Source organism: Microcaecilia unicolor, chromosome 10 (genome assembly GCF_901765095.1).
Source record: "Microcaecilia unicolor chromosome 10, aMicUni1.1, whole genome shotgun sequence".
NCBI classification, from domain to species: Eukaryota; Metazoa; Chordata; class Amphibia; order Gymnophiona; family Siphonopidae; genus Microcaecilia; species Microcaecilia unicolor.
In genome coordinates, this window is record NC_044040.1 from 36,937,745 (window position 1) to 36,961,726 (window position 23,982).

Below are 23,982 nucleotides of genomic sequence, written 5' to 3' on the forward strand. Positions count from 1 at the left end.
CCCCAATTTGATAGTCTGCACATTTTGTCTATTAGATTGTAAGCTCCTTTGAGCAGGGACTGTCCATCTTTGTTAAACTGTACAGCGCTGCGTAACCCTAGTAGCGCTCTGGAAATGCTAAGTAGTAGATATGTTATGTTATAATAATAACTAATTTTTATTTTATTTGTTACATTTGTATCCCACATTTTCCCACCTATTTGCAGGCTCAATGTGGCTTACATAGTACCGTAAAAGCGTAATTCTGGTATGAACAAATACAGTAATGTGGTGGTAGAATAAGGTTCGTGTGTACAGACGCATTAGGGAATTGTAGAGAGGAAGAGTTATTGTATGGCCATTACGAGCTTTGGTTTCGTTGTGTTGCAGGGTACAGGCATTTAAGTTGGGTCGGTGGGGGTATGCCTTTTTGAACAAGTTAATTTTTAATGATTTCCGGAAGTTTAGGTGATCATAAGTTGTTTTCATGGCTTTTGGTAATGCGTTCCGTAGTTGTGTTCTTATGTAGGAAAAGCTGGATGCATAGGTTGATTTGCATTTCAGTCCTTTGCAGCTTGGGTAGTGGAGATTTAGGTAGGTTTGTGTTAATCAATTTGCTTTTCACATGGAATGGCGTTTACTGTTAGATATTAGGTAATTCTGACTCATTGACAGAGATGTAATGACATCCTGTAGGGTAGCTGAATAACTCGCCTTGAGCTGCTACTTTAAAGGGTGAAACTGCGCTTAGTTAAAAAAAAAAACCCACATCTAATCATTGTGATCATGTTTTCTTTCCTGGGATGCACTGAGCTTCTCAGGAAAAAATAATTGCAGCAGTGGGCATAGGAGCCAACTTTTCAAAATGATTCAGGGTGCTAAACCCAATGGAAATTATCCCTTCCTGGATGTGGTAAAAACGTTTGCTCAATATTGGGGGTTCTGAAGCATCCACAAAGCTGACTCCTATGGCAGTGGGGACTGGTCCTTTCTGTCTGTCTGTAGCATAGGAGCCAGCGCTGTGGGTGCATGAGCACCCCCAATATTGAGAAAATTCCTTGTATGTGGGTGCTTGAGCACCCCCAATATTGAGAAAATTCCTTTTATGTGTCCAGGAAAATTCCTTGTATGTGTCCAGGAAGGTGTTATTTCCATTGGGCTTAGCACCCCCAATAATTTTGAAAAATTGGCTCCCATGGTCTGTAGCATCTTTTGGGATGCAGGCATATAATCTAGTGTATTTTTTCATGTTATGAACTGTACATATCCAACTTTTTCCTTCACTTGCTTACATACACTGTAGTATAGTGCATAAATTTCCATGCTAGATAAAATGATTTCAAAATGCAAATTATGCCTAACTGAGAGGCTGTTGCTCAAAGCCAGGTTCAAAAGTGCATAACACAAAAGCTCATAATGCAACAGCAAAGCAAAAAAATAGCAAAGAGATGCTCAAAAGACATCATATACAAATGATAAGTATGATTAATTTGTGCTAGCATTTGCTTATTTCCGATCTGATGAAGAAGGGTAACCTTCAAAAGCTAATCAAGAAATGTATTAAGTTATGTCCAATAAAAAAGGTATCATCTTATTTTCTTTTCCATGTTTTATTGTGTTTTATTTGTATTGCTAAAAAATCAAATTTAAGGGAAGGGATGTGCCTGGCACGTGCACACAAAGATTTTGTGGTAAGCATGGTTCTTGTGTACATGCCAAGACAAAACTGCAAGTGTAAGCACACACTTCAACAACTACTTATCATTTCTATAGCACTACTAGATGTATGCAGCACTGTTCTTCTGCATTTTTAAATATGAGACTTTCAAAAATTGTTTGCACTCTAAATTTTTGAAAGGCTGCTATTTAAGCACAGAAAATCAGGCGCCAATGTGTGCTTTTACTTTTGTTTTTGCTTAGACCCATACACGTTTGTTTTTTCACTATTAGCGCTTAAAACTTGCATGGGCTTCCTTCCATTTATAAAAGAACACAAAACCCATAGTTCAGTGTGAAAAATTGACAAATCTCCTGAAAAAACCTTCAATGCTGCACCCTAACATGGTGATAACATTTTGGTATTATAGGCTATTATGTCCTTCTGCACATTGCAACACTTCTGTCTGAGCATTGCAATGGAATGTTCTCTGACCATTAACATCCATTTAAATACATTTCAATACAATTTGCAGCCATCTTTAACAAATATGTCAAAACTTGCGCTAGAGCCCTTTGACCATTTGGCGCACAATAATGTGTGTGCAAATCTGGCGCTAGCCATTTTTTAACGCTGACGTTAGTTTTGAGCATCTGCCCCTGAATTTGTGTCTATTAGTTTTTCTCTCAGATTGCATTACTGGAATGTATGAAAGATAATTCAAGTCTTTTTAAAATGTTTGTTTTCAGACATGGAAGAAAGATCAGATTATCATTAATAGTGATTTACTGAAGACCTGCAATGCCACTTAGAAAACCTAATGGACTTATTTCATTCCGGTCATACTCTAAAAATATGTGCTCCTATGGTGCGATATTCAAAGTAAGTATTATGCACAACATTCTATTGTTCTGTGTGGTTTGAGTCCTATAGGACACTAGTTGATTTTAGTTCTTGGATCATTGCACATTGTTTTGGGTACCACAGGCCTCATTAGAAAGAATTTCCAAGCACACATGGATAAATTGTCTATGCATGTAATAATATGAACGCCCTTAGTCCATTCTCTCAACCCTCCAACTCCTGCCTCCTTTTCTGAAATCACTGAAGAGGAAACTACACATCTTATTTCCTCCTCAAAACTAACTACCTGTTCCTCTTCCCTCCCATCTACTTAACACTATCTCTCCTACTGTCATCCCTTTTATCTGTCATATCCTCAATCTTTCACTGTCCACTGCGACTGTTCCTGATGCCTTCAAACATGCCGTAGTCACACCACTCCTTAAAAAACCTTCATTGGACCCTACCTGTCCTTCCAACTATCGCCCCATCTCCCTCCTCCCTTTCCTATCATGCTGTTCGCCACCGTTGCCTTCTTTCTTTCATCTCAGGCTACTCTTGATCCACTTCAATCTGGCTTTCGCCCCCTTCATTCAACTGAAACAGCGCTTGCTAAGGTCTTCAATGATCTGTTCCTGGCCAGATCCAAAGCTCTCTATTCTATCATCCTTCTCGATCTGTCTGCTGCTTTTGACACTGTTGATCACAGCCTACTCCTTGATACATTGTCCTCACTTGGATATCAGGGCTCTGTTCTTTCCTGGTTTTCTTCTTATCTCTCCCAGCGTACCTTTAGTGTATACTCTAGTGGATCCTCCTCTACTTCTATCCCACTGTCAGTTGGTGTACCTCAGGGATCTGTCCTGGGACCTCTTCTTTTCTCCATCTATACTTCTTCCCTTGGTACTCTCATCCCATGGTTTTCAGTATCATCTTTATGCTGATGACTCCCAGATCTACCTCTCCACACCAGAAATCTCAGCCGAAATCCAGGCCAAAGTATCAGCCTGCCTGCCTGTCTGACATTGCTGCCTGGATGTCTCAGCACCATCTGAAACTAAACATGACCAAGACTGAGCTTCTCATCTTTCCCCCTAAACCACCCTCTCCTCCTCCCCCATTCTCTATTTCTGTGGATAACACTCTCATCCTTCCTGTCTCATCAGCTCGTAACCTTGGGGTCATTTTCGACTGCTCCCTCTCCTTCTCTGCACATATTCAGCAGACTGCTAAAACCTGTCGTTTCTTTCCTATAATATCAGCAAAATTCACCCTTTCCTTTCTGAGCACACTACCAGAACCCTCATCCACACTCTTATCACCTCTCGCTTAGACTATTGCAACTTGCTTCTCACAGGTTTTCCACTTAGCTATCTCTCTCCTCTTCAATCTGTTCAAAATTCTGCTGCACGATTAATATTCTGCCATTGTCGTTATGCTCATATTAGCCCTCTCCTCAAGTCACTTCACTGGCTTCCTATCTGTTTCTGCATACAGTTCAAACTCCTCTTATTGACCTATAAGTGCATTCACTCTGCAGCTCTTCAGTACCTCTGCACTCTCATCTCTCCCTACACTGATATCTGCATGCATCCATGTACGCCAATGAAAACCTGGTGTAAATCTCAGTGTGTAGATTTAGGCGTAGTGGGCCATATTCTATAACTAGGCGCCTAAATTTTGGAACATCCATGAAATGCTCATTTCCCCGCCTATAACCACGCCCATTTTTGCCTCCACGTTTTAGAAGTTCAGTGAACATCATTACAGAACACATTTAGCGAGTTGTGCACCTACATTCTAATCAGTGCCAATTAGTGCTCGTTATAGCTTATGTGCTGTTATCAGCGCTCATTAGTTTGTTAAGCCAGTTAAGTTCTGTGCAGTGTTATAGAATCCGTGCCTATTTCAGCACCTAAATCTAAGCGCACTATACTAGTGAGCCTGATGTCAGTGCTAGGCAAAATAGTGGAAACTAGTATAGAGAATAAAATTACTGAATACATAGACAAGCTTGTTTAATGGGACAGAGTCAACATGTATTCAGCTGAGGGAAATCTTGCCTCACCAATCTGCTTCACATCTTTGAAGGCATGAATAAATGTGGATAAGCTGGTTGATGTAGTGTTTCTAGATTTTCAGAAAGCTTTTGACAAAGTCCCTCATGAGAAACTCCTGAGGAAATTAAAAAGCCATGGGATAGGAGACAATGTTCTTTTGTGGATTAGGAACTGAGGGTAGGGTTAAATGGCCATTTCTCTAAGTAGTGGAGTGCCCCAGGGATTTGTACTGGGACCAGTGTTATTTAACATATTGATAAATGATCTAGAAATGGGAATAAGTGAGGTGATGATATAATGTTTACAAAGTTTCCAATGAATGAGACTTGCCACTTTGTGGTGCCTTTCCTTATATAAATTTTCTGCCATCAATATTTTGCAGAAGTACCGAACGTAATTCTGGGTGTTCTTAGAAAAATGGTTTCAAATTTTTTAAAATTAATAAATATAACAGAAACCTTCAAAACAATTTTAAACAAAAATTATCACTCTCATTATTCATATATATATAATTATTTTTAAAATAAAATCCAATAAATCCAATAAATTATAGAAAATTTTTTTTATGTTGTGCTCAGTTTTTGGTGTATTGCTGTGGACTGATAATCCAGGCTTAGCAGGAACACCACCCTTACATCATAGCACATCCTACCTCCATCCTAATAGTATTGTTCAATAGATGGGCAAAGTCCAAAAGAATATAATAAACTTGATGTTCAAAAAATATATAAATAGCAATTACTTAACTTAAGTAGAGATGTGTAGAAAAAAATCTTCTTCCTGCCAAGTTCTTGTCCACTGCAATGCTTTTTTCAACAATATTGAACAATATTATTAGGATGGAGGTAGGATGTGCTATGATGTAAGGGTGGTGTTCCTGCTAAGCCTGGATTATCAGTCCACAGCAATACACCAAAAACTGAGCACAACATAAAAAAAATTTTCTATAATTTATTGGATTTATTGGATTTTATTTTAAAAATAATTATATATATATGAATAATGAGAGTGATAATTTTTGTTTAAAATTGTTTTGAAGGTTTCTGTTATATTTATCAATATTTTGCAGCCAGCTACAAGATGAGTAACTGTTTCCAGCTGTTTTTTTACATGTGTGTGTATATATCTGTATCTGTCCTAGCTTTATGTGTGTATGTGACTGTGAGCGGGGAAAGAGAGCATATGTGTGTATGCTTTATATCTGTGTTGGGAGCGGGGAGAGCAAGTTTTAATGTTATTATGCTGCAGTTAATGGAACTGCCTCTCCTTCAGTTATGGTTGGTTTTGGTTTTCGTCGATTTTTTTCTGCGAAAAATTTGTCTCGGATTTCGTTGGCGTGCCCACGCGACCTCGCTGCTAATTTTGCGAAAACAAAGGGCGACCCACGCATTCTCCTGCTCATTGATTCATATGGAAATAATTGCCTCGGTTTTCGTCGATTGTTTTCGTACGGATTATCGACGAAAACCAAGGTATCACTGTATATTGGGATGTAGTTTTGGGAACTTTATTTCACTGGAACCACAGTTAGATCTGTCATATAACTAGTGTACTTGAATGTAACTCACCTTGAGCTACTACTGTAAAGGTGTGAGTAAAATCCAAATAAACTTTCTAACTTTTTCCAAGTTTTTCTCCCATACCAAGAGCCCTGTTGACTAAGCCACGCTAGTATTTTTAGTGTGCACTAGCCGTGTAGATGCCCATAATATTCCTATGGGCATCTACACGGTTAGCGCACACTAAAAATGCTAGTGCACCTTAGTAACCAGGGCCCTAAATTTTGGTTCCTAAACATATGGACATATGTTCTTGACCACTTATGTGTGATTTTTCTTTTCAACAATCCAATGGGTTGGAAAGAGTAGAAAGGTTTGAATCTAACCCCAATTCAGTAAATCCTTCGCCTTTTAATTGCTTTCCAAATTCTATAGTAATTAGTTTAAAGGTTACTCTTGGTCCACAACTGTTTGCATCTTTGTATAGTTACACTCCAAACAAACAATAACATTTACACTAATTTTTTTACTTTGTCTTCTGTTAAATTAGTTTTGTGGTATTTATTTTGAATTCTTTAAATGACATTTTAAGAAGATTGCTGGTTTGGGCTTTTTAAGTTATTTGTCTGCTTGCAGGTTAGCTTTCAGAACTCTGGTGAGGAAATACAGCTGTGATCTCTGTTACACACCAATGATAGTCGCAGCTGATTTTGTTAAATCTGTCAAAGCAAGAGACAGTGAATTTACAACAAATGAAGGTATTGTTATTTGTATTAAGACTTTATTAGTAAATGGTTTATGGAGAGATCTGGATGCTGGGTTAACTGTGGGAATATATATACCCCTCTACCTGGGATAGTAGAAAACCTAAGAAGAAGATGACAATAGGTGACAATTCAACAAGCGGTCAGACCTCTGTAGCTGGGATATAGCCTATGCAGGGTAGACCAGAAAACTGACTGAAACGAGCACTTTTTAAAAGCCTATATGTACTTTTGAGTAAGTATAAATCCTGACATGATTTCTCCCACATACACTTGTAGATTTTAATCCTGCCCAAGCCCAAACAAATCACACCACCTTGAAATAAATATTGACACACTGTAGATATGCATATGTAAATATTGGCTTTCTTTAATGGAGTTTTACACATGTATGCAAATCATGAATAAACCTTATAGATAACCACTGGGCTACCATTTTAAGACATTTTATTTTACTGTTAGCCTGAGTTATTAGTAAATAGGTCTCATTGTATAAAATTGGACCTGTGCTAAACTAACACCAAGTTAGTGGTAAAAAAATAAGCTATTAGACAAGTAACAGTATGAGCTGTTGATCTAAGTTGCGTAAACTAATACAAAACAAACTAAACAACAGCCAAATTCAGTCCCAAAAGGTCATAAAAAGGCATACAATACTTGAAAGCATGAGAATTACCCTCAGAAACCAAGGTATTGACGAAGGTCTGACCAACAAGACCCGTTATCTATATAAGATTTTGGTGTCCGTGGTCTGATCTCTTTCATTGGGTAAGAAAATTAATCTCGCATGCTTACAATCAGAATTTTCTCATAATGCAAACATTTTCACTGAGAATCAAATAGTTCCAAAAGCACAGCTATAGCATAAAATAACAGCTTTCCTTAGCTGGCTGGCTTAATCACCTTCATTCCAACTGCTTAATTGTGTTCAAAACGTGGCCCATATCGTTTCACCCGCTTCTGGGCTTCATCAGGAACAACCCAGTTTAGACAAAATTATGCAGGGGCATTTATCTCGCTGACAAGAATCCACAAGGAAACCACCAGCAATCAAATAAGCTATCTAATGAGAGCCAGCATTGAAAATTTCCACCCCGTAGTCTCTAAGGTGCCACCAGCCTCTTTGACATTTTTCTTCCACAAACTAACACTGCTATCCCTCCGGAAGTTTCCAACTATATGTGACTAAGTTTCTCTTCTCACATGGGTGGTAGCCAGTATAATTCTGCTGGCACAATTCTTCAGCCCAAATGCATTTTTAGCATTAAATCTAAGCTGCTAAATTCCAGACCTTTCCTCTAGGTTGGATTTTGGCAGCTTAGATTTAATGATTAAAAAAAATGCAAGGTCATGCATTTGGGCTGTAGGAACCTGAGGGAGCGGTACAGTTTAGGGGGTGAAGAACTTTTGTGCACGAAAGAGAAACGAGACTTGGGTGTGATCGTATGTGATATTAAGGTGGCCAAACAGAAAGCTAGAAGAATGCTTGGGTGCATAGGGAGAGGAATGGCCAGTAGGAAGAAGGAGTCGATGATGCCCCTGTATAAGACTCTGGTGAGACCTCGTTTAGAATATTGCGTAGAATTCTGAAGGACGCAACTTCAAAAAGATATAAACAGGATTGAGTAGGTCCAGAGGGTGGCTACTAAAATGGGCAGTGGTCTTCGTCATAAAGCATATGGGGACAGACTTAAAGATCTCAATATGTATTCTTTGGAAGAAATGCAGGAGAGGGGAGATATGATAGAGAGATTTTATTTACCTACACAGCATAAATGCACAGGAGGCGAGTCTTTTTCAACTGAAAGGGAGCTCTGGAACGAGGGACATAGGATGAAGGTGAAAGGGGATATATTTAGAAGTAACCTGAGGAGATACTTCTTCACTAAAAGGGTGGTGAATTCCTGGTGGAAATGAAAATTCAAGAGAGCTTGGGAAAAGTACATAGGATCTCTAAAGGAGTGATGGGAAGAGTAGATGGCATAGATAGGCAGACTGGATAGGCCATATGGTCTTTATCTGCCTACATTTTTCTATGTTTCTATAAAGGCACGAGTTAAGTGGCATAGATTGCAACTGAAAGAAGAGTGTAAACATAGCTGTGTACACGGGACACTTTTTGATGCATTTATGTGCACAAGACATGCTTAACTGCAGGCAGGAAGTTATAGAATTGTCCTTATATTTGTGATCAGTTTTATTATTGCTGTAACGTAATTGCCTTATCAATTTCACTAGGTGATCGTCCCCTGATTGTTCAGTTTGCTGCTAACGAATCGCAGGTTTTAGCTGATGCAGCTTGTCTAGTCTGCCCCTTTGCAGATGGGATAGACCTAAATTGTGGGTGTCCTCAGAGGTAAGGCAAGCAGATTATGGAAAACTAGATTAAAATTATTCCAAATGCAATTTTAAAAATACTACAGTATCTTATGTCTTTTTTTTTGTTGCAACCTCACCCAACAAATGCCAAACTGATTGATACGGCACTAGTATTTTATTATTATTTGTTGCATTTGTATCCCACATTTTCCCACCAATTTGCAGGCTCAATGTGGCTTACATTATGCTGTGATTTCCTATTGCATGCATGGAAATGTGCTACAATACTAGCATTAAATGGGGACAACAAGAGAACAGATGTACTTGATGGCTACCCTAAGTTGTAGTATAACTTAATTAAGCCTCATCGTCCAGATGAAAATACACAACTAGCTGGTGAGCAAGAATTGAAATAAACTGATTTGTATATTATCTGTTTGAAAAGGGTCTCTGGTCACTTTTTCTTATCCTACCACCTTAGTTTAGGTTTCGTTGCCAAGAAGAAATGGTAATAGTTTTGCTGAGGGAAAAAAGTTGCAGTGTACATTGACAAAACAACTACTATGCATGCCATGTAACACATTTTTATTAAAATTGTATTTTTTATTTAGCTAACATTTGTATTCCACTGATCCAAAAGTATCTTTCCCTTGGCAGATAATAGTTTAAAATAGAAGTTAAAAATATCCAGAATAATTGCAATCCCAAAACGAAAACAAACACGTATAGTGTTATATTTTTATACCCTTACAGATGCATTTTAAATAGTATTTTCTTCCAAAGCTGCACAGTGGTATATTTTAATGCTCTGTCTTAGGATAATCTAGTTTGTAGTTAAGGTAAAGTTCAGTAAGATCTATTAAATCAAGGGAAGCTTATTTATGCAGAGATTTCAAGTTTTTAATGCCAAGCACTGTATTAATTTGGCAAAGAAAATTTTGGTTAGCCTTTCTAGAGTACAAGGTTCAGTAAGTTCCACTAGAGAATAACACAGGGATGGGGTCAGGGACAAACTTTGTCCCCATGTCATTCTCTAAAAGCCTTAAACAGGCTGTTCCAACTAAATGGAACAACATCTATAAAATGCTAGTATCAATATGTAAAAACTTAATATATCTTTGACAACTGGCAACTGAATTCTTTTTATTAACAGATTCAAAAATATAACATAGTTTCGTTAAACCAACAGAAAATGTGATACAAGAACCGAGACATTGAAAATCAATAACGCAAACCCCTTTTACCTCCCCCCCCCCCCCCCAAGAACAGGAGGCAAAGCTGTTGCTTAGAGTGGCTAAGAGCTGAAGGGTGAGAGAGAATATCAAACTACTGCAGGAGCAGGTTGACCAAATCTCCAAATAGAGTAGGGATCCCAAATTCAATGAAAATGAATATGTTGACAGTCTGCATCGTCGTCAAACGAGTCATCTGATAGATACAGTCCATCTTGCGCTGAACCAAGGACAACAAAGGAGTGGTTGGCTTTTTCCATGCCTCCACCAGGGTGAGTTTAGCGGCAACAAAGTACCTGATTGCCAATTTGTGTATATCTGGTTTGATCCCCAGAGGCTTGAAATGAAGTAAGCAATGTTCTACTTTAAAAGGATACTCCACCCCTATAAATTGCCGCATGGTGTGTACAGCATCCATCCAAAATTGTCAAACATTATCCTATATAATAATTCTCACTTCCAACATTCTAATCCTGCTGTCTGGGTTCGTGGCTGAGTTGGTCTGTTAGGCTCCGAAGGCAGGCTGACGTCACCTTCCCAGTATGACGTCCACCTCAGACCCGGGAGGAAAAAAAAAACAAAACAAACCTCACAGCTGATCCAACCGGCGCCCCCCCCCCCCCCAAAAAAAAAAAAAAACTGCCTCGCGCATATTTCCACCACCTTCCCAGTATGACATCCACAACTCAACCTGTGGGGGGGGGGGGAACAGACATCGCAGCTGATCCCAACGCCACCCACCCCCAAACTGCCTCGCGCATATTTCAAGCAGCTCAACTGCCTCCCTCCCGCTTCCAGTTACAAGGTCATCGTCCCTCCCTCCCGTCCAGTGCCTCTTCCAGCCAGTAGTCTATACGAGAATCCTCCACATTCCCAGAAAGCGTTGCATCTGTGGAAGAGTCCCCATCCCAAAGAATGAAAATGGATGTTAGCAGTTTTATGAGTGACTTTTGTGGAATAATGCCTCCTTTGAAGGCTACTATTAATGAATTGGACAGTTATTTCTGTTTGAGTGATGCAGATGACGATATTTTGATTTTTTGGAAAAACAAGCAAAAGTGCTGGCCAAAACTGGCAAAACTTGTACAGGGAATCTTGTGCATTCCTGCTACCAGCACATCTTCTGAGAGGACATTTTCTATTGCGGGAAGGACTGTGGAAGATGGGAGAACTAGACAATCTTGAGATACTTGATGACTTATTATTCATCCATAGATTAAGAAATCATAGCAGTGCATATTTCTCCCCTACTAGGGCATACATAATGGGTTGTATTTTGCCCCCCTGGACATTTTAACAGGGTGGATTATGGTTCGTTGGGGTCGTATAAGTCAGATATTGTTGGGGTTGGAAGGGTACAGGGTAGTGCGGGGTGGTGGTTATTTCAATTGCTCGTTGTTATTGTTTTCTATTTATGATTTTGTAAACAGTTATACAGAATATTGTTCCTTTTTATACTTTCATAAAAAGATTTAAATATAAAATCATAAGTGTTCAAGGCTTGTGCAGATGACGACAGAGCCCGCGGGGATGGGGCAGGGACAGAGCCTGCAGGGATGGCGATAAACTGACTGAATAATCACATTTTGATTATCATTTTGATTATTTTGAAGCCAAGATAACAATGGAATTTTATTCCCCTGTCAATCTCCACTGTTGAGAAAGCCGAAATGACAAAGTTTGCTGAGGTGACTTCATAGGTCTATTATTTGTCTTCTGTCTTGACTAGATTGTAATCTTCACTGAGAAGGGACCGTCTCTTCTGTGTATCTGTGCAGCAGCTTGTAACATTGTATTTGTACAAAGTAGTAATATTTACTGTCGTATGAATATAGTTGCATAGGACCTGATTCAAACTTGTACAGATAAGCATTAGGGCTTTATTCAGTAGAATGTGTAAGGGCCGTATTCCAAATATATTTTTCAGTTCAGCACCTCTGAAAATAAAAATCTTAGTTGAATAAAGATCTAAATGAGACAGATGAGAAAAGCCTTAAATGGTACATATCCAACCTGGTATTTATTTTATTTTTTGTTACATTTGTACCCCGCACTTTCCCACTCATGGCAGGCTCAATGCGGCTTACATGGGGCAATGTATTCTCTTATTTCTCATGGAAGCAATGGCAGCATATAACTTTAACTCGTACTTTAACTCCAGGTATATGTATACCTGGAACTTGTGTAGTGAACCCTGCAGAACTGGCATGAAGTGCAAACAGGGCAACAACCCTTGACTCCCACGCTACAAGGAACCCAAGCTGGCCAAATGCTGAAGAAAAAAACAGCCTGATGCTTGACTTTGGGCTCCTTCCCAAATTTTTGCCCTGAGCCACTGCATGTTCAATACCAGCCTTGACGTTGTAATTGAACATAATATGCTGTACAATTTCTTTTTATAATGCTGATTTAAACCATCTGTTTCTTAGGTGGGCAATGGCTGAAGGTTATGGTGCCTGTTTGATAAATAAGCCAGAGCTTATTCAGGATATGGTTCGACAAGTAAGAAATCAAGTGGAGAATCCTAACTTTTCAGTATCTATTAAGATAAGGTAATATTGAATGCTTAGTTGTTAAATTAATTTGTCAACCAGGTAGACTTCTCCTCCTTGTTGGGCATCCAACAAAAACATAAGGTACTCCACCATTCACTGCTGTTTTTTTAATTGCTTATTGAAAGGTAAACACTATGAACAACAATCAAGATTTCCATACCATGAATAATACCAGTAAACTGTTATCTAGTTTTGAACTAAGACCCCTTCCCCCACCCACCCTCACCCATTTTCTTCTTCCATATTGGTTCTGTTTCACTGCGTATAGTTTCACATATCTTTAATTCAACCCAAATCATAATGCTGCTTCCTCCATCCTCGTAGGGTGTCTAGACTCACTGAAGAGCACCCACTCATTTTTGGAGGCTATTATTTTGATCATCTGATATATGTACTCTATGTGCTTGCTCAATAGCTTAGCGAGACAGTGGAAACAGCCTATTTCCATTCGCACATCTAAGGAACACATTAAGATTAGAGGACAACTGAAACCAGTATTTTGGTTTCAACCGAAACCGAATCTGCAGCTGAAATATGCCATTCAGTTTTAGCTGAAACCGAAAATGGCCTGGCCCCTGAAAGAGAACAGCCCTCACTCCCACTTCTGCTATATCATTAGTGGTCTAGTGGCTAGTCAGGACAGGAACAATCCCCAGTTGCTCCTGCTCATGCTGGTTTTGCTAACTAAATATTTGGTGGGACCTCCTGTGGCAGTCTTATGATTCTGAACGGTACTATCCAAAAAGTGCTTCTCTTTTTTCACTCTTTGAAATCTGACTGAATAAAAACCTGATGTTTTTAAAATTTGCTGGAAATTCCAACTTTCCAAAATGGGCCAATCACTTGAGCAGTACATCACAGTATTTAACTGAATTTCAAAGGTCTATGGATTTTATATGTTTCTGCTCATGGATGAATACCATTTCTCATGTATGTTCTTTATAAAAATTTCTTCAATGTCTTGTTTCTCATCAAATAGCAAGTAATTCATAAAATTTTAATATTGCAATCACAGACTCCAAGTTTTCACTGAAAAATGTCAGGAGACAAAACATTTTATTTTTTAATTAATTTTTTGTAAATCTCTGTGCCTACAAACTTTCTCAGAGATTAATATTCCTTACATTTTCATCTGTGTTGTTGATAAAGGTAACAAAATGGGTGCCCCTATCAGTAGAACTTGCACTTCCTCAGTAATCAAATACCAACAGCTTTGAGGGTCATTGGGAATGATTTTTGATTCAGCTTTGTTTGCGACAGAGAGCAATATATTTTAAGCTCATTTGCATATCTAAATGGCACTTCGAAATGTATTACAAAATCTAAGAAATCTTAGAAAGCTTTAGAACACTTCAGTCTTTCTTTTACACCATCCTGATTTTGTATTGAGCAGATCTTCATATATCTTTTTCATATAGCTTGCAAAATGACTGCAGACATACATCTTCCCACTGCCTCTGAAATATGACCAAAACTTGCTAAAGCTGACACGGAAATTGCATTACATGCTTGCAGCACCTCCATTCTCACTGTAGGTGACGAATAAGACTGCCACAGCTGGGTCACCATGGATTTCATGTGTCTCATCTGCAGTTACTGAAATTTAATTACCCCCCCCTCACTAAATCCTCAGTGTGATGAAGGTCCCAAAAGTGCCAGTAGGACTCTTAGATGGTTAGCTCTGTTCTTCTTTTCGTCATTTGAAAACTGGCATTTGGACATCCAAATCCCAACTTTATAAAGGCAGAATATGCACATCTAAGAATGTAGTACACCCATATGGCAAGGGGTCATGGTCTAGGCGGGACTAGGGAAGGCCCAAAATATGGACATCCAATTCCAATCACAGAAGGGGGAGGGACATCATAGTCTAAAAAGATGGATGTCTGTATTTAGACCTCGTACTTGTCACATCCAGGTTACAGAAAGGTGCTCTGACTAAGCAGCTATCCATTGGAGGGATTAAGACATGACACCTCCTTAATCCCCCAGTGGTTGTTGTCCCCTTTCCTCTCTCCCAAATGTGAAACCAGCAAGGGACACCAGGTTCTATGACAGTTTAGGGTCCTATGGATGTTCTTAAAGCAGCATGCAGATCTGATGAGTATCCGAATGGTTAGTGCAATGGACTGAGAACCAAGGGACCCAGGTTAAAATTCTACTTCATCTGCTTGTGATTTTTTTTTTTTTAATTGTGAGTTCTCAGGGACAGTACCTGAATATATAAGACACCTGCAGGTCTGAAAGCTATTAAGTGGTGTACATTCAGGTACAATAGGTATTTTCTGTTCCGGGAGGGCTCACAATTGAAAACAAAAAATCACAAGCAGCTGGAGTGGGATTTGAACCTGGGTCCCCTGATTCTCAACCCACTGTTCTAACTATTAGGCTACCCCTCTGCTCTGCCTGGATGTCTGTGTAGCAGCATAGGAACATATATGTCCTTTCCCCCTCCCCAGTTCATAATCTGGAAAATGGATGTTCATGCCGTCCATCTCGCATATATTTTAGAACAGGCTGTATCCTATTCTAAAATACACGCGAGATGGACATTCTGACTTAAACATCTTTTCTAAAATGCCGCTCCACATATTCTGTAACATTGCAAGTAAGTGGCATAGCATATAAATGCAAGGAGCCATATATATGTGTAGACAAATGGGCAGAACTCTCACGCATTTAACTTACAGAATATTGTAAGTTACGCATGTCTCTGCCACATATACGTAACTGTAGTTATACCATGGCTGGTGTAACTGGGGGCCCATAAACCTAGGTGTGCTGATATCGGGTTGTGCTATTATTCTATAACATAATCTGGGCATCCAGATGCCGTTATAGAATAACCTCTCACCGTGTGGCATTGGGGTGGCACCCACTTATAGAACTGCCCTCATTATAAAGCTGTGCAGATTATGGAATTCTAACTGAAAGTGCTCTCTCGCCTTGATCATGTCCTTCAGCAACAAATTCCATATCTTAATTAGGTGCTACATCAAAATATAGATTCTGTGATTTGTTTTCAGTGTGCTGCTTGTTAGTTTCATGGAGTGTCCTCTTATTTTAGTGTTTTAAAGATTAAACAACCATCCCCTATATAACTGTTTCATCCATCTCATGATTTTACAAACTTCTATCATATCCCCTCTCCAGCATCTCTTTTCCAAGTTGTAGAGCCCTAACCTGTTTAGCCTTTCTTTTGCCTATTCTGAACCTTTTCTAATTCTGGTGTATCCTTCTTTAGATTAAGATGACCAGAAGTAGACACAGGTGTGATTATATATCATGGTCCTACACAGAGGCATAATTTATATAATGTTTTGTTTTCTATTCCTTTTCAAATAATCCCTTTACAAATATATGTATGTAAATTATAGATATACTAATAATGTAATGAATAAGTAGAAAGTCCTCTCTTTTTGTTTTTTTTCACAAAGTATACATAAGGTAATGTAATGTTTTTGTCTGACTTTCAGGATTCATGATGACTTAATCAAGACTGTGGACCTGTGTCGGAAAGCTGAGGCAGCTGGAGTTTCCTGGATTACAGTCCATGGCAGATATTTAGAAGAGAGACACCAGCCAGTACACTATGATGCAATTAAAATTATAAAAGAAAATATATCTGTACCTGTAGTTGCCAATGGGGATGTTAGAAATTTAAAAGAGGCAGAAAATGTACATCAAGTGACTGGAGCAGATGGTAAGTACTTAAATGTGTTTTGCCCCTTTTGTATAATGTAAAGGAGGAAATATCTTTATGTAACAATTGTTTAGAAGTTATATGCAATTTAATTTTAATTATGAGCTGTAAGATCTGTGTAGTAAAGGCTTTCTTCCACCTTGTGTTTAGTGCAGTGGACTCAGAGCTAAGGGACCCAGGTTCAAATTCCACTTCAGCTCTTTTTTCTTGGTACATAGGGCCACAGGTCTTATCAAGAAGACAGGAATTTGAGATTAGGTCAGAAGTCAGAGCTTATTCCATCCACCTGTATTTATGAATTTCAATAGGTGTATATTTTATGTTGGCTTGATTTGTTGAACATAAAACTGTATACATAATATGTATTTCCTTAGTGTCCTCACCAGACAAGTCCAGAACTTGTGGGTTGTGCTTATCAGCCAGCAGAAATGGAGACAGATTCTAGAATTCTGGGCTCTGCCATAAAAGGGCACCATGTAGTCTCAGGTGTTCAGTATTTCTCTGTCTCCAACAGATGTTGAAAGGCGTGTGATCGTATAGATTCAAGAACCATTCAAGAAATATCTTAAGCAATGCTTTCATGAAAAAACTGATGCAAAATACAAACACAAATAAACCAATAAAGGCAGAGTAACAAAGCAAGCATTAATAAATCAGAATGACTTAAACTAGTATAATTCATATAAGTCACTATGAGACATATTTTCAAAGCACTTAGCCTTCCAAAGTTCCATAGGTTTCTATGGAACTTTGGAAGGCTAAGTGCTTTGAAGATGAGCCCCTATATATCATGTTACTTTGAAGTGAGAGTTCTGTATTGTTGTTTCTCACAGTATAACAGTATTTTATAGCTTTTGGGCTAATATTTATTTTTGCTTATTCAACTTTTATTGCCGAATAATGGCCTGAAATTTAAAAAAAAACAAAAAACATTTAGGCTGTTTTGGATAGGATATAGCTAATAGGGGAAGGTTTTTCTCTAGCTTCCCTTTAGGTATGTGTCCTCTTTTACCCATGTTCTTGGCACATTTAGAAGTTATTTAAGACACTTAAAGCTGTTATGCTACTGATTACATCTTATGACTGCTGGACTGTGAATGGAAGAAGTTTGACGTGGTTGGACCCACCAGAGTTGCTGTTGTAAAACGTTCTGGAACCCCCAACAATGCATTTTACTTCTGAAATAGAAATCTCAACATTTTAATCTTTTGAGAAATTGCAGTGAGGCTATGGTACACTCTTCTGTTCAATAAATATTAAAACTTGCTTGACATTAGTCAGTTCTTCATGGTGTGTTTACTATAGATCATACCATGCTGGCTGACAAATTGCAATGCATGAATTTTATTTTCAGTTTTATGGTATACAATTAATGGACAGGAAAATTATCTCCCATGTACGCAGAGTAGTGTAATGTTCCTGGAGTATGCCTATTTACTGTGCAGTTTTAGGATTTAGTTTATCTCTTTCTTACTCTTTTGTATAGAGTTTAACTCAGCTTACATAATACATTTTATTTGGTTTCCATTTGAAGGTATAATGGTTGCCAGAGGACTGTTAGCAAATCCAGCCCTGTTTGCTGGATATGAAGAAACACCTCTAAAGTGTGTTCGAGACTGGGTCGATATAGCTCTTGAACATGGAACGCCTTTCACTTGTTTTCATCATCATTTAATGTACATGATGGAAAGGATTACTTCAAAACAGGAAAAGAGAACTTTTAATGTTTTATCAAGTATATCAGCCGTTTTAGATTATCTTGAAGAGCAGTACAGCATCTGATTTTAAGATATTGTTTTAATTAATATGAATATAGTATTTTACATTTTTACATTTCATTTCCAATGTATTTTATTATGGAGTTATTATAAAGAAAGAGCAATTCATCTGCAAAGTAAAATCCTATTTTAAATTCGTATCCTTTTACTACAGCTATGAACAGTCATTCCCTATATCTGTATAATGCTACTGCATTTTGTGTTGCTTTTGCAAAAGATGTGCAAAATTGCTGTAGACTTATTTCTTTTGCCTCCAAGCTGATTCTCTGAGTCTGCTGCTGGTTTTAACTGTTAAATCCCCTGACCATACTTCACTGTTTGGTATTGACAATGTTTTATCAAAGATTTTTTAAAATATTTTCTCATTAATATTTTTCTCATTTCTCATTGGCTTCCCATATCTTATAGTCCAATTTAAAATCTTGACCCTAACACACAAAGCACTTCACTTCAATAACCCATTGTACCTGACATCCTCAGTTTCACTATACACCCCCCATCCAGAGCCCTACAATCCTTTCAAGACATTTATTTGACCATTCCCACTGTCTGTTGTGCTTTCTTAGAATCCACTTGCCAAAGTGCCTTTTTCTTTACTTCTCTGACTCTCTGGAATACACTACCCGTCACTCTTCATACGGAGTCCTCCTACAAGAAATTCCTTTCTGGCCTGAAGATCAGTATTTTCATATAGGCCTTTGCCATTGCGCTTGTAGCTTTGGACACGGGGAGGGGCATAATCGAAAGGGATGTCCTCGCAAAACGTCCCGATGGAGGGGCAGGGAAACCCGTATTATCGAAACAAGATGGACGTCCATCTTTCGTTTTGATAATAGGGACGGGGACGCCCAAATTTTGAAATTTTGGTCGTCCTTAGAGATGGTCATCCCTAGACTTGGTCGTTTCTGATTTTCGGCGATTAATGGAAACCAAGGACGCCCATCTCAGAAATGACCAAATGCAAGCCCTTTGGCCGTGGGAGGAGCCAGCATTTGTAGTGCACTGGTCCCCTTGACATGCCAGGACACCAACCGGGCACCCTAGGGGGTACTGCAGTGGACTTCAGAAATTGCTCCCAGGAACATAGCTCCCTTACCTTGTCTGCTGATGCAGATGTCCAGCAGGTGGCAGAGTGTTCCTCAGATGGTCAGTTAATGCATGAACTGAGCATGCTCAAGGAATGTTGGCATTGGTGGCTGGAGGCACCCCACTGCCTTCCTAGCGCCTGAGGCATCACCAGGAGGAATGGTGCCATTTTGACAGTGTATTTCTTCGACTGGCGGGGCTTCGGCATCCCCACTTGCAACAGTATGATATCTAATGTGGGGGGGGGGGGGTGAGGAAGGAGAAGAAATGTGTGCCCCCCCCCCCCCCCCCCCCCACGGACTGCTAGCTATGCTCTGCAATTAATCATGATTAAAAATGTTAATCAAAATGCAGCCCTAGTTCTAATATAGAGCGATGGCAGACTATTCCATAGTGTAGGAGCTCTAACCTTGAGATGGAATGGGATAGTAAAAAGGCTACATTGAATGGAATGTTCTCTGTGGGTTGTATAGAATAAGCATACTTGATAAAAACAATAAAGACCAGTATAAAAAGGCAGATGGGTAATAAGCAACAGGGAGCCAATGCTCAGCTTGGAAGAAGGAGAAGGGGAGTGATGATATATTTTCTGTTACTGAGAAGCAGTGTGATAGCCTTTGAATTACTTCTAGTCTCCTTAAGCTCTAGAATAACAAATTGCAATCATCAGTAAATATTTACAGTAGTGCGAGAATCAAGACATGCAGCAGTGATCAAGAAAAGAAGAAATATAGCATATTTGCTTTAAGGCAAAAAAGTATTTTCTAACAGTTAACTTGTGAATTGAGTTCAAAGCCAGATACACCGGATCTTCCGAAAGCTACAGATCTCTTAGCTCCAGTGCTTATTTTTTTAAAATATGAAATGCAGCAGATCCAGCGTAACCTATTTCCACTTAAGAATCTTTTAGCACAGTCAGCACAAAATGATACATATCACATAATAAATAGATCATTCTCACCGACTGCCAGCATGTATACATTCCAAGGATTGTCAGAGCTACCCTAAACTTCAATATGTGAAATGAAGAGGTGGTTGTTTGTAGAAATAGGGAAGAACAGTACAGAGAGTGGAAGCTGAAGACCCAAGATTTACCATCAGTACACCTAAGTGATTCTAAAATATATCCAAGGCCTGTTTTGTAGTGGGGGGGAGGGACACACCATTTTTATCAATTAAAGAGTCTGGGAAGAAGCCATATTTCCTATGCATGGAGAGGTGGTGCGCATACAGCCCTATTACAGGACCTCTTGCTTTCACTTTTTTCACACATACACATAAAATAACCCAGGGAGTCTCTCTCTCTTCTTCATACTACATTTTAAAGTGTACCCTTCAGATTTGTAAGGACTGTATTGTGCTTCAGCTGGCCTCTCTACCATTACAGTGACCACTGGTGCTTGCAGGCACTCAAAAGCAGAGCCTGTAGAACAGAATGTGGCACCCTGAGCCAACTTGCTTCATTGTCGTCGCAAATGTGTGCTGTGTCCAGAAGCTCTCGCCTGAACTGAAGGAGCCCCCTTCCCAGGTCTACTGTACCTATCTCTCTCTCAACATGCATGTTCTACCTTCAGATTTGTGTTTTAACTCTAGAAATCACAGACAGAGGCAGCAATTCACACATGCCTGCAGCCAGCCTCTGATCCTTTCCTCTAAGAAAATCCCTGTCTAATGCAACTTTCAGTTTACAGCAGGGTGGGATGCATCAGAAGGAAGGTTCCACGCCTACAAGCTGCTAATGCTCCAAGGCCAATAGGTCTAGCAAGACAGCCAACATATACTTGATTGTGGAGGTGACAGATATGCCAAGTTTTATTATTATGTGTATACTGATTTTGTGGGGTTTTTTTTTTTTTACACTTGATTTATTTATGGGAGGGGGGGGGGGGTTGTTAGCTACCTAGATTTTGGAGATAGTGTGGGATATAAATATCTAACTTGGTTAAAGATTTTGTACAATTAAAGCTGAATATCCTTTAAACTTCTGTCAAAAACATTGTCTGCTTCCAATGCAAACATATAGTCAAAAACCATTGTAAGAATGTTATTTTCAACCCTCCCAGTCACTTTTATTAATAGTGCGCGCTGGGAGCTTCAAGTGTAGATCCTAGTTAAGATTTGTGTCTGTTGTAAATCTAAAATGCTCTTAGAACATAGGCTTTTTTCCTACTTTTTGTTAGTAACTGTTGATGTATTTCTTCTCAGTGCTCTCTCCTTGTTTTCCCTGCTCGGTACTGTTTTTTATTATGTGTAATTTAATTTATGATACTTTGTATCATTATATTGTTTGGTAATATTTTATATTTATGCAATTTATAAGTAAAATTTAAAAAAATGTTTTCCATCTCTACCTGGGTTGGCAGCTGTGGCAATATGCATGCTTGTTCATCACTTTCATAATGTTGATAATCTTTTCACCAACTAGAAGTCACAATGCAGGTCTTGTGTTCCCATTGTCCAAATGGAATAGGTCCCTTCCTTTTTGTAAGTGGAATTTCTCAGCACTCCACATTGTTTGCTCAATTTGGGGTGCATCCACCTGACACCTCTACTTCTGACCAACAATTCATCTTGATACTGTGCACTGTGAGAAACAACTCACACTCAGGGAAGCTTCCCTTGACAAACCTGTTCTGAAAATTAGAAGGAGTAAGAAACTCAACAGTATTAAAATAAAACTATATTCAGTTGCTTTTTAACAGTGAGGATTAAAAAAAATGGCACCTAGAAAGGCTGACAAACTCTTACACAGTAACATTCTCAGGAATTCTTACACTAGTCCAGTAAAAAGGTATTTCCTACCTGCAATGAACTCAATAACAGCCAATTTAAGAACACAAGGCAAATCAGTAGAGATTTCAGGGCTGTTCATCGTCACAATAAGAAATATTTTAGAAAACCAAACCCTTAGAACTAAGAATAAAATGATTAGTGACTATATACACCTGAGAAAAAAAAAACTTTTACAAAACAAAAATGTTACCTCTTTCATTTATTTCATCTCTGCTTTCAGTTGTTTAAGACTCAGAGACATTTTTTGCCTAGTTTTATTACATAAAAGCACAATTGTTCCATTTCAGTGACTTTCCCTACTTTATCATGGCACTAGCCTGGGCAGCTGTTAATGGGTCTGTGAAATTTATTTTATTGTTACATTTGTACCCCGCGCTTTCCCACTCCTGGCAGGCTCAATGCAGCTTACAGGGGGCAATGGAGGGTTAAGCGACTTGCCCAGAGTCACAAGGAGCTGCCTGTGCCTGAAGTGGGAATCGAACTCAGTTCCCCAGGACCAAAGTCCACCACTTTAACCACTAGGCCACTCCTCCACTCATCAAGAAAGGAGGAATCCTTTACAGATTCAGATAACTTATTGGCCCTAGGATTTGTTGCCAAAGTAATACACATGGAAAGTCATTTTTTAAATGAAAGAAAACAAAATTCAACCCACTTTTTTTTAATAAAAACAAGTTATGAGTTTAACTGCCTTCATACAAAGGCTCCTAAAATAATCCCCTGTAGAGCACAAATGCTGTCATACAAAGTTGCTTCTTCGAATCCCGTGTGACTGTGTGCTTGTACTCTAATGTGGGTACATACATATTTTATAAAATAAAATACATAGGTGTACAACAGTTCCACCCAGATGCAAACCCTGGGAACACCTACACTTGCCCCCGTGGAAATGCCGACACAGCCCATTCAAAGTGTTTGGGCTGTGTCGGCATTAGTGTGCGGCTTAGTAAACGAGCTAGATCGCTTAAAAGTATACATGTTCTTGGTGGCACATGTGGAAATGGCTTTTATAAAATTGTGTAGGTACATGATAAAGTAAAAATCAAATTTGGTAATTTATTAGTCACAGCAATAAGCAAATTCATTATAATGCAAACAATATTCAAGGTACCAGACAGAGGAAAGCTTTAATTCATTAATTAGGATATAGATCCACAAACAAGAAGCAGTCTGACAGATCAAACCTACTTCTAATGAACACAAGTTTCTCACCTCGTTATATACTTTAAAAATATACCTTGTCACTTGATTGACACACGTGATTGATCCCAGTTCTTTAGCTTGCCCTAGCATGAGTTAGTCTGTTATCTTAATAGTGCACATCTTCTTAGAGGCTGGTTAGGACTTGCCCTCTTGACCTCTGTGCTCCCCACCCAGGCAGGGTCTCAAGCCATCTGTAGGTCTCGGGGTTTGGCAAGACCTTACATTCTTATTTTGAGCAGAGGGGTTGGGTCTGCAACACAGGCACCCTATATAAGAGGCTTGGGGAAACAAAACCTTCCCAGCCCCGACTGCAACCTTTCCTGCCCATTGGAAAACTGCCTTCCCATATTGCATTGCCCTTCACTCTCACTCCTCTATCCTGCCACCTCCTTACAGCATCTTTTATTTCCCTTTTTCCACCTCTGCTGGGTCTTTTGTGCTAATTAAAGCAGAGTGAAGACGTGCAATTCTGCATATCTTCCTGCGCCACGTCTTCCTATGCCAATCCTGG

The 23,982-nt window shown here is 39.0% G+C and overlaps 1 protein-coding gene across 1 annotated transcript in view; it reads left to right on the forward strand.

Moving 5' to 3' along the window:
• Positions 1-2,423: 2,423 nt before the first annotated feature.
• Positions 2,424-23,982, forward strand: part of LOC115479044 (B-cell receptor-associated protein 29-like) — a gene marked incomplete at its 5' end in the record, with an annotated part of 95,787 nt that continues 74,228 nt past the window's right edge. The window contains 5 exons of the mRNA XM_030216758.1: positions 2,424-2,518; positions 6,675-6,796; positions 9,041-9,158; positions 12,783-12,905; positions 16,385-16,625. Coding sequence (XP_030072618.1) covers positions 2,424-2,518; positions 6,675-6,796; positions 9,041-9,158; positions 12,783-12,905; positions 16,385-16,625 — 699 coding nt within the window. The remainder of the gene's footprint in view (positions 2,519-6,674; positions 6,797-9,040; positions 9,159-12,782; positions 12,906-16,384; positions 16,626-23,982) is intronic.